General features: G+C 44.7%; 2 protein-coding genes across 2 annotated transcripts in view; both read left to right on the top strand.

The window, feature by feature from the left end:
• The window catches only part of LOC146986534 (uncharacterized), a 1046957-nt gene that overhangs the window by 411885 nt on the left and 623105 nt on the right, over window positions 1-11967 (top strand). The window contains exon 10 of the mRNA XM_085780502.1: window positions 11299-11472. Within this exon, the coding sequence (XP_085636628.1) occupies window positions 11299-11472 (174 nt within the window). The remainder of the gene's footprint in view (window positions 1-11298; window positions 11473-11967) is intronic.
• On the top strand, window positions 3216-6813 carry LOC146986550 (protein NLRC3-like). Its single transcript, XM_085780391.1, has 2 exons — window positions 3216-3260; window positions 4846-6813. The coding sequence occupies exons 1-2, from the start codon at window positions 3216-3218 to the stop codon at window positions 6811-6813; spliced, it is 2013 nt and encodes a 670-aa protein (XP_085636517.1).

The following is an 11967-nucleotide window of genomic DNA, read 5'->3' as shown; positions in this document are numbered from 1 at the left end:
GAGGGAGGGGACAGAGAGAAAGAGGGAGAGAAGAGGGAGGGAGGGGAGAGACTTAGGGGGAGGGGGCAGAGAGAAAGAGGGAGAGGATAGAGGAAGTGGGGGAGAAGAGAGAGAGAGAAGGGGGAGAAAGAGAGCGTAGAGAGAGGGGGAGACAGGGAGCGACTTAGAGGGAGGGAGGAAGAGAAAGAGAAAGGAGAGAGACGGGAGGAGGGAAGGGGAAAGAGAGAGAGAGAGAGAAGGGGGGAGGGAGGAAGCGAGAGGGGGAGGAGAGAAGAGAGACCTTTGACCTTTAACTTTCCCTTTAATTCATCAAATACTTCACCTCCATAAAAGCAGAAGCATCAAATCAGCCACATACAGATCAACAGCAGCAACATGAACAAACATTCAGTGTTTCAGAGACTGCATCCTTCTCCTCCTCCTCCTCCTCCTCCTCCTCCTTCTTCTCCTCCTCCTCCTCCTCCTCCTCCTCCTCCTCCTCTGAACACATCAGGTCCACTGTAGCAAGTAGCCGTCCTGAACCAATCAGAGAGAGAGATGAAAATAATGCTGATAATGTGATTGGCCACCAGTGACACGCCCACTTGTTACACATGATAATTTATTCTTTCTAATCCCAGAGTCAGAGATGAACTCAGCACAATCAGCTTCTGTTCCCACAGAAAAACACCTGTAAGATGTGTGTGTGTGTGTGTGTGTGTGTGCGTGCGTGCGTGCGTGCGTGTGTGTGTGTGTGTGTGTGTGTGTGTGTGTTCTTGTATTTACTACGTTGTGAGGACCGTCGTGAGTTTTTAACCAACAGAGTGAGGACATTTAGGGGAAGTGAGGACATTTTGGCCGGTCCTCACTTTTTCCAAGGGCTGTTTGAGGGTTAAGACTTTAGGTTATAATTAGGTTTAAATTAGGTTCAGAGTAATGGTTAAGGTTAGGGTAAGGGGCTAGGGAACACATTATGTCAATGAGTGCATTTCTATAAGGAGTTCATCATGATTCTCCTTGTATCCTCCTGGTTTCTGTGTGGACTTACATTTAGTTGTGGTTGTGTTTTCCATATATGGTCGTGTTGCCAGACCGGGGCGAGTTAAGTTACAACACTGAGACACAAATTAGTTGATGACAACATGTGTGATGAATAAGACAGAGAACAGACTGAGCTGTAACTTGTAGTGGAGTGTCTTTAAATCTCTCAGCAGCTCTTCTACCACAGCTGGATCTCAGCTCACTGTTTATTCATGGTGTCAGAGTTCACCTGTCCATACAGGTGTAATACCAGGAGTTACCCAGCAGGTGGCGCCACTCTACTGTAGAAAGAGACTTCCCCTCTGTCGCCATGAACTTGTGTGATTTCCTGTAAACACAGAGCAGAGGGAGGAGATAAAAGGTAAAGGTGTTCAGACGCCATGTTAGAGTGAACGGAGCAGAAGGAGAGAAACTGAAGTCTGAGACGAGTGAGTGTCAACACAACATTATTATTATTATTATTATTATTATTATTATTATTATTGTTGTTGTTGTTGTTGTTGTGTCAGAGTGTGAGAGTCAGTTTGTCTGTGTGGACTGTGGAGGGAAGAAGAGTCAGACGTAGTCCGTACCTACGTCAGCACATTGTCTCAGATTCACCTCCACACAACTTCTTCAAACTCAGAACAAACATCAAAGGTCAAAGGTCACGGTGACTGGATGAACATGGATTTAATGTCAAAGTACGATGAGTGGTGGAGGTCAACAACTGGATCAGACAAGGAAGTGATTATAGTTTGTCCTCGGTGGATTTGGGTTGATTCTGTGTGTGTGTGTGTGTGTGTGTGTCTGTGTGTGTGTGTGTGTGTGTGTGTGTGTGTGTGTGTGTTACTGGTTTCCCTCTCAGACTGACTGAAGTCCTGAAGATGAGTGGTAATGTGGCGAAACAGGTGGACAGATCAAAGTCTCTGAAGAATGACCGGTCCAAAGGAAAACCTCCAGTCTTCAGTCCTGGACCTGGACCTTCACAGTCACGGTAAGAAACCAGATACAGACCTGTGTGCAGGGTTGGGAGAGTTACTTTAAGAATGTAATCCAGTACAATTTCAAATTACATGTTAAAATAATGTAATCGGTGACTTACTCTAATCAAAGTAATGTACTGGATTATTTTTTAGATATTTAGTATTTTAATAACTGTATGTTTCTTTCTGATATGAAATATGTCTTGAGTGTTTGTGATGTGTGAGAGGGTGTATTATGCACATGTGTATGGATGTTTAGAACGCTATGTAAATTGATCATTCTTACCTTTGTATTGTTACTTATTCACCTGCCCAGGGACAACGGATGGAAAGTAGCTAGTAGGCTAAATCCGCTACAAGGCATCTCTTCTCATTTCGAGACTAATGTTATCTTGTACATTGCCCCTGATACAAATAAACTTATTAAACTAAACTTAACTAATTATTTTTGGATTACTTCAATACCAAACATGCAAATTAAGAATATCAAGCAGCCAGCATGCATCAGTCCTCATCGATTAGATTACTCAAAGTCAAAAACACTGAGTATCCCATAAATATGTGTTTGATTTTAAAAATGTAATCCTGACAAGATGTAATCCACATTTTATCAAATATACCAGCAATCTTACATTACATGTAATCCATTACTCCCCAAGCCTGCCTGTGTGTGTGTGTGTGTGTGTGTGTGTGTGTGTGTGTGTGAGATCCAGTGTAGAGCTGATGTGAGACAGATGTTCAGCAGCTGGACACTGGACACAGTTACTGACTGACTGACTCTACACTGTTGTCTATGATGCTGCTGTGTTGCTTCCATCCTTCACTACAGTGTGTGGTGCTGGACGCTGACGTCACTGGAGACTTCCCACAATGCATGTGTGATCAGAGAACTGATCAGTGATCAATGTGATGTGAATAAAAACATGTTTGTGTTTCCAGAGGTCAGAACCACAGACTGAGAGCAGAGTCTCCAGGATCCATCTGTCTGTCCATGAGGAGTGACTGGTCCAAAGACTGGAATCCTCCACTATTCAGTCTTGGACCTGGACCTGGACCTGGACCTTCAGAGTAAGAGACGGTTTCTACTGTAAACTGAGCTGAAGATGATTCAGTCATTAGACTCATGTGAAGGAAACAGAGAGAAACCAGGAACCAGATCCATTAGACTCTGAAGGTTCACAACAAACCTCAGAGACAGAAACATGCACACACACTCTGTCCATCAGACTGATGAAGCACAGCGTCCTCATGTTCCTGTGTCATCAGCCTCAGTCAGTGTGAACGTTGCTGCACCAACACTTTAATGATCCACACGTCTGAGCCTTTAAACTGAAGTCACAGTAGAGATTAAAGCAGCTGATACACACAGACTTTTATTTTGAAAAGTCAGGAACCAGACAGGAGTGATCAGTGTTTCCTGTTTCCTGTCTGTGACTGTCTGAGCTTCTCCACAACATGTAGTGAAGCTCAGGTGGAGCTGCTGAAGCTTCTGTTGTCAGCTTCAGTCTCCTCACACTGGATCAGAGCTCCAACACAGGTTGATTAGAGCCACACAGCAGCGTCTGGATGAGGAGCTCATTAGTTAAAGAGCTGATAGGACTCAGTCCAGAACCAACATCAAACACATGATCAGTGTCTGAAAGAGGAAAACACCACCAACAGCTTCTCAATCATTTCACACATTTGGAGTAAAAACCAGACAAGACGACGCAGAACTGAAGAGACTCAAACTAACAAGGAGTTTGTTTTAGAGTCTAGATTTAAGGTCAACACTGCAAAAACTCAAAATATTACCAAGAACATTTGTCTTATTTCTCGTCAAAATGTAATTTCTAGTCAAAACAAATCAAATTATACTTAAAATAAGACTCATTAAACATGAAAAAGTAGTTTGTTTTTAAGACACTTTTTACTTTTTTCAAGCATATTTTCAATTGAAATACTGTTAAGTAGAAAAATCTGATAGTGGAGCAAGTTTTTCTTTCTTATTACACTAAAAACCTGCTTTCACTGGCAGATTGTTCTACTTATTTCACGTGAAAATTAGTTTGAAACAAGTAAAAATGATCTAAAAACGAGTTAATTTTTAGGTGATGAGTCTTATTCTAAGTTGAATGAGATTAGTTTAGACTAGAAATGAGACATTTTGAAAAGAAAGAAGACAAATATTCTTGGAAAGTTTTTGAGTTTTTGCAGTGAACAGATAAACAGAGACATAAACCAGACCAGTTCAGGACCAGGTCTTCATTCAGCTCGTCTCTCTACACTCGTCTTCCTCTACTTTCTCTCTCTCTGCTCCTCTGCTTACTGAAGCCCCGCCCCCTTGAGGAGGTTAACCAATCAGAGCTCAGGTGTGGAGCTGTGACATGTTGTTGATCCAGAAATGTCTTGACAGGAGGAAGAGGAGTGGTGTCTCTGTGGACCAGCAGCTGTCCTGCTGTGGTCTCTGTCAGGACGTCCTGAAGGATCCAGTCTCCACCAGCTGTGGACACTGGTTCTGCAGACAGTGCTTCACCTCAGACTGGGACCAGTCTGGTTCTTCAGGACCCCCCTCCTGTCCCCAGTGTGGACAAAGACCCAGAACCAGAGGTGAGCTGCAGACAGCCAATCAGAGAAGCTGTGGACAAAGTGAGACTGAACATCTGTCTGCTGATGTGGTCATTTGTGAAACCAGGACCTGTTGTTTTCTCCAGAGTCATTGTTCCATCACACAGCACTGACATTTAAGATGATGATTCAAACCTTCTCTTTGTTGTCTGTAGTTTTTCTGTAGCTGATGAAAATAATCTGATCAGATTGTCAGACTCTCTGTCTTCAGTCTGACTCTGTCTCTTCTCTCTCAGCAGATCGTGGTCTGCAGGAGGTTTTAGATCAACATAAGATCAGTCTGAGGAGCAGATGTGAACGAGTGACTGAAGGAACTGAGGCAACAGGAAGTGGAACAGGAAGTGGAACCCTCCTCAACAGGATCTACACTGAGCTCTACATCACAGAGGGACAGAGTGAAGAGGTTAATACCCAACATGAGGTGAGACAGCTGGAGACAACGTCCAAGAAGAAGACCCTCCATGACACTCCAATCAAGTGCAACGACATCTTTAAAGACTTACCTGTCCAACAGAGAGAGGACGTCTCTACAGTCTCACCTGTCCAACAGAGAGAGGACGTCTCTACGGTCTCACCTGTCCAACAGAGAGAGGACGTCTCTACGGTCTCACCTGTCCAACAGAGAGAGGACGTCTCTACGGTCTCACCTGTCCAACAGAGAGAGGACGTCTTTACAGTCTCACCTGTCCAACAGAGACCCATCAGAGTGGTTCTGACCAACGGCGTCGCTGGCGTTGGAAAAACCTTCTCGGTGCAGAAGTTCACTCTGGACTGGGCCGAGGGCTTGGAGAACCAAGATGTCAGTCTGCTGGTTCTGCTTTCGTTCAGGGAGCTGAACCTGATCAGAGATCAGCGGTTGAGTCTTCTCAGGCTGCTCCATGTTTTCCATCCAACATTACAGAAGGTGACAGCTGAGCAGCTGGCTGTCTGTAAACTTCTCTTCATCTTTGACGGCCTGGATGAAAGCCGACTGTCACTGGACTTTAAGAAGAAGAAGGTTGTGTCTGACGTCACACAGACGTCATCAGTCAACGTGCTGCTGACAAACCTCATCCAGGGGAATCTGCTTCCCTCGGCTCTGGTCTGGATCACCTCCAGACCTGCAGCAGCCAATCAGATCCCTCCTACATGTGTTGACAGGGTAACAGAGGTCCGAGGCTTCACTGACGCCCAGATAGAGGAGTACTTCAGGAGGAGGTCCAGTGACGAAGATCTGTCCAGAAGAATCATCTCACACATCCAGACGTCCAGGACCCTCCACATCATGTGTCAAGTCCCAGTCTTCTGCTGGATCAGTGCTACAGTTCTGGAGCACATGTTGACCACAGACCAGAGAGGAGAGCTGCCCAAGACCACAACTGACCTGTTCTCACACTTCCTGCTGGTCCAGACAAAGAGGAAGAAGAACAAGTACGGTGAAGGACATGAGACGAGTCCACAGGAGCTGACGGAGGCCGACAGGGAAGTTCTTCTGAAGCTGGGGAGGCTGGCATTTGAACAGCTGGAGAAAGGAAACATCATGTTCTACCAAGAAGACCTGGAGCAGTGTGGTCTGGATGTCACAGAGGCCTTGGTGAACTCAGGACTCTGTACTGAGATCTTCAAAAGAGAGAGTGTGATCTTCCAGAAAACAGTCTACTGCTTTGTTCATCTGAGTGTTCAGGAGTTTCTGGCTGCAGTCTACATGTTCCACTGTTTCACCAACAGGAACACACAGGTCCTGGAGAACTTCCTGGGAAACCAACAGGATGGTTTAACCCTGTTTAACTTCCTGAGGAGAGCCATGCATATATCCCTCAGCAGTAGAAGTGGTCACCTGGACCTGTTTGTTCGCTTCCTTCATGGCCTCTCTCTGGAGTCCAACCAGAGGCTGTTAGGAGGTCTGCTGGGTCTGACAGACAACAGTCCAGAAACCATCCAGAGAACCATCAACAACCTGAAGTGGATGAAGACTGATGAAATCTCTCCTGACAGAAGCATCAACATCTTCCACTGTCTGACAGAGATGAAGGACCAGTCAGTTCATCAGGAGATCCAACAGTTCCTCAAGTCAGAGAACAGATCAGAGGAACTCTCTGAGATCCAGTGTTCAGCTCTGGCCTACATGCTGCAGATGTCAGAGCAGGTTCTGGACGAGTTCGACCTGAACAAGTACAACACATCAACTCAGGGACGACTGAGACTGATCCCAGCTGTGAGGAACTGCAGGAAAGCTCGGTGAGTCCAGACATGATCAATATAATCACTGATCAGTAATAGTAATACATCTCAGTAATAAAAAACTGTGTTTCTTCTTTATTGGTATTGATATGTTTATTGATCCCACAACAGAAGAGCAGAACCTGTTAAAGTTCAACAGTTTTGTTTAAGTAAATATATTCATGTTGATGGACAATTTGCTCTTAAGTTTGAGACGTTTTTGCGAGGGTGCGTCCCGTCTCCATGGAAATACATGGGGTCCGACTAATATCTGAAACACAATCAATCACGTCAGTAGACTCCTATTTGTAATAGAACCTAGTTGAACTCTACAGCAAATAATCCATCCCTTAGTAACGACCCAGCAACAGAAAAGATTTTCTCGTCCAAGATGAATGACCTCTAAGATGATGTTAATGTTTTATCGTGGTCTCTGACTTTCCCCAAATAAATTAATACCGCGTCGCCGGCACAGCTGATGGGGAAAGTCAAACATTTAGATTACTTTAGATTATTCAAAAACCCAATCTCGCAAAAAAAGAGAGACAGAAAAACATAAAGGTAATATCTTCCGTTTTATCCAACGAAATATTCAGCTCCAGGCTATAATATTCACATTTTCACCGCGGTCACAACTAGGGGTTGCATGACTTCAGATTTTTTAAAGTCGACTCTAATGTTATGAAAGTCGAGTCGACGTTGACTAGTCGCTGATGACGTCATTCATATTTTTCCCATCATAAATCACAGGAGGAGGGAAATGCTTTGCAACAATCTGTATTCACTGACAGACGCGCATGCACAGAAATGAGTCCACAGAACAGCAGCTTTATAAACAACAAGCTGTAAATCAGTTTGTTTTTCTGTAACATGCACTCCTATACAAGTGCAAAAGATAATACTGTAGCTCCTGTCCGTTAAACAATTAGGGAGGAAAACGACACACAAGCCTCGTCACCATCACAGTCCTGCTCACTCACAGTGTCACTCACATTTTTTTTCTGGTTGGTTGTTGCTGTTGTTGTTGTGTGCGACGTAAAGCTGTCGATATGAGCGGAGTTTTTTTTTTTTTTTAATTGCCGGCAGCCGGACACACTGCCCGCGGAAGCGCAGCGCCTCACAGGCAGCAGCTTCTCTTGCTCTCTCTCTCTCCGCGCCGGTCAAACATCAACCCGTCTGTATCTGCTCGGTTTTCCACACACACAGGTCTGTCTCTAGCGCTGTATGGATGTGTGTCTTGTGTGCAGACGCAACTGACAAATATTTATAGACGGACAAGCAAACTTAATCATCGTTTATTTTATTTTGAAAATTGACCGGATTCTCTCGCCTTTTCTGTGCCCGACTTCCTGTCTGGTACGATCTCGTTCTATCCAGCTTGACGGCGCTCGTATTTTTTTCATTTAGCGCACTCACCTGTTGTTTCAAGCCGCTCCTCTTGTAGCCTACTGTTACATGATCAGCGACTAGTCGACGTCATGCTCAAAACGTCATTGTGGAGCAGTAAAGTCGACTAGTTGATTAGTTGACTAGTCTGTGCAACCCCTAGTCACAACTAGTGTCTCTCTGACTTTGTACCCTCTCGGCTAAAACGGGACAGCTTACAGCATGTTAACTAAAACATGTTTATTTATTTATTTTTATTGTTCTAAAATTTTAGTTTGTCAGCTGACAGGAACTCTACAGGAGGTTGATTTATGGTGCGTTCCAGGTGACCCATAACTCGTGTTTTTCCGACCTGTGAACTCGTACCAGCTCGAGCTGGTACGAGTTCACAAGTTGGAAGTTACGAGTTCAACTGCCGTTATAGTATATATATTTTCTGGCAGAGGAAGGACGCTGGAGCTAAAACTGACCGTGTCCTCCAGCGTCCTTCCTCTGTCTATTGCTCATCTGTCTCCGGCCCGAGACGCACCGGTCTGCAGTTCGTCCCCAAGCTGAAACGCAAGGATTCTCCCACTTGTTCATTTGATATTTTCTCTCTTCACAGACTTGGTGATTGTAAACTCTCAGAGAGTCACTGTGAAGTCGTGGCCTCAGCTCTGAAGTCCAACCCCTCCCACCTGACAGAACTGGACCTGAGTAAAAACTACAACCTGAGTGAATCATCAGTGAAGGTTGTGTGTGCTGGACTGGAGAGTCCAAACTGTCGACTGGAGACTCTGAGGTGAGTTCACTGACTGGACCTGTTGGACTTTTGTCTGTGTTCAGTTCAAATGTGTGAAGTTCAGTTTGAAGCAGCGACTGATTATGACTCCATGTTACTGCAGCTGGTAGAAGGTGAAGGGTCAGAGGTCACTCAGAGGTCAGTGTGGTGATGATGATGATGATGATGATGATGGTGATGATGATGAGCTGCTCTCAGATGAAGCTGCTAACAGAACAGCTGGATCAGCCACTGTAGCTGAAGCTGAGCAGATGTGATGTAGATCTGAGGCTGGAGAAGCTGCTGAGTGTGTGTGTGTTTGTGTGTGTGTGTGTGTGTGTGTGTGTGTGTGTGTGTGTGTGTGTGTGTGTGTGTGTGTGAGGGATTACACAGACTAGTCAACTTTACTGCTCCACAATGACGTTTTGAGCTTGATTAGGAGAGCGGCTTGAAACAACAGCTGAGTGGCTGAATGAAACTAATCCGTCACCCTAATTGATTTAAATTGTCTTCTGTTGCTGGTGCACGGCCTTGGTAAACTTGGTTATTAATGTTATTCTAGTTGAGGATGTGGATGATCATGAGCGAGGGAGTAGTGGTGCAACAGATCAGTGTGTTTTTGTTTTTTTTTAATCAATTTTTTATTTTGTTTTATTTCATTACAATTCCATTTATCCATTCCCCTTGACCCCACCCTTTTCCCGGGGGTAACATTAGATTAATGATTATTATTATTATTATCAACAGTACATAGCAGACATATATATATATAAGACAGAGAAAGAACAAAACAAAACAAAAGAAACCACACAAGCCCATCAAAACAACGCTTTGACTTTCTAGGTTGTGTACAGCTTCTACCTTTGCCTTTTGGGCACGAGCACTGGAAACAGATCAGTGTTGATCCTTGATCGCTCTCCACGGATCGGCACGCAAGTGTTCCACAGGTCGTTGATGAAAAGAAAGTTGTGAATGCAGCGCAAAAAAAAAAAAACTCTGCTCGTATAGGCAGCTTTATGTCGCGCACAACAACAAACAATAACAACCAATCAACCAGAATCGAAAAACAAAAACTGTGACTGAGCAGGACTGTGATGGTGATTAGCTTACAGACCTTTGCTTGTGCCGTTTTCCTCCCTAACACACAGTAGCGACAGTATTTTCATTTCACTTCTATAGGAGTGTATGTTACAAAAAAACTGATTTACAACTGGTTGTTTATTTACCTGCTGTTCTGTACTGATTTCTATCAACCAGTCAGAGGATACAGATTGTTGCAAAGCGTTTCCCTCCTCCTATGATTTTAGTTATGACAGGAAAAATATGAATGACGTTGGGGCGGTGCGTGGCGCAGTGGTTAAGGCGACTGTAGAGGCTACAGTCCTCAACCCAGGCGTCCCCGGTTCGAATCCCGGTTCGGGCAGACCTTTTCTTCCTGCATGTCATTCCCCCTCTCTCTGCCTCCCTCTTTCCTGTCTATATCACTGTCTATCAAATAAAGGCAAAAACGCCAAAAAATATATACCTAAAAAAAAAAAGATATGAATGACTTCATCAGCGACTAGTCGACTAGTCTGTGCCGACTGTGCCGGCACGGTGGCACAGTGGTTAGCACTGTTGCCTCACAGCAAGTTCGAATCGGGTTCGGGTTTCCTCCGGGTGCTCCGGTTTCCCCCACCACTAAAAACATGTCGGCTAGGTTAATCCTCCAGTCAGTGCCACTGACCAAAGGCACTGGCTCATAATCTGGAGTTGGTCCCCAGGCGCTGCACTGCGGCTGCCCACTGCTCCTCAGGGATGGGTTAAATGCAGAGAAAGAATTTCACTGTACTAGCTGTATATGTGACCAATAAAGTACCTTTAGTCAATGTCGACTCAACTTTCATAACATTAGAGTCGACTTTAAAAAATCTGAAGTCATGCAACTACTAACCACACACACAGTTTATCATCCTGTGTGTCTGTGTCTGTGTGTGTGTCTGTGTCTGTGTGTGTGTGTGTGTGTGTGTGTGTGTGTGTGTGTGTGTGTGTGTGTGTGTGTGTGTGTGTGTGTGTGTGTGTGTGTGTGTGTTTGTCTTTGATCCAGTTCAGTCCTCAGTCCTGAATCAGAGAGTTGTAGTCAGTGTTTAGTCCAACAGGTATTGATCAGATATTGATTGTATATTGACAGACTGATCTGAGGTCAGCAGCAGCTGATGAATCTGTGCTGACATGTGGATGATGTGTGTAGAAGGCCACATGATGATGATCCACAACAACACAAGGACAAAGTCCCTCTACTCATTTACACACTGATCATTGATCAGGACACATCTGATCAATCATCAATCATTTCATCTTCTTCTTTTATTCTTTATTCAGATTGAAGAGCTGCAGTTTGTCAGAGATCAGCTGTTCTTCTCTGGGCTCAGCTCTGAAGTCCAACCCCTCCCACCTGAGACTCCTGGACCTGACCAACAACAAGCTGCAGGATTCAGGAGTGAAGGGTCTGAGTGGTTTTCTGGAGAGTCCAGACTGTAGACTGGAGACTCTGAGGTCAGACTCTGTTTTATTTCTGTGCTCAGATGAATGTGATGTGAAAGTTGTGTTGATACTGAGCTGCAGACATGAGGCTGATATTCTACTGATCCACACTGAGGCTGTAGGACAGGGTAGGCAGGCGCTCACAGACCAAGACCAGGGCTGTGGGGGGTCGGCACCTCAGACAGCTCATCACACAACAACCTCACAACAAACACATTCATGCACAATGGTTCACACAGATCCAAGTCTTAAACATGTGCAACACCTTTTCCCCACAATCCATGCCGTCCTGACATCAGCTGTTATTAACACACAACTCAGATCAATAACAGGATCACATGTTGGAGCACCGATCACATCACACAACAAACCTTTAACACAATCCACACTCACACCTGAGACTGAAGTCAAGCCAGCCCACACGTTGTTTTAAGGTGCGCGCATATACGGCACATTACGGCAAGAGCGAGAAAGTGCCCGTAAAATGAAAAAAGCAATGACCCCGAA

The sequence above is a fragment of the Trachurus japonicus genome, chromosome 6 (genome assembly GCF_045865225.1).
Source record: "Trachurus japonicus isolate A0001 chromosome 6, Traja_1.0".
Taxonomy (NCBI): Eukaryota; Metazoa; Chordata; class Actinopteri; order Carangiformes; family Carangidae; genus Trachurus; species Trachurus japonicus.
Note: the sequence above shows the minus strand (reverse complement) of the source record. Positions and strands in the feature narration are given on the sequence as shown.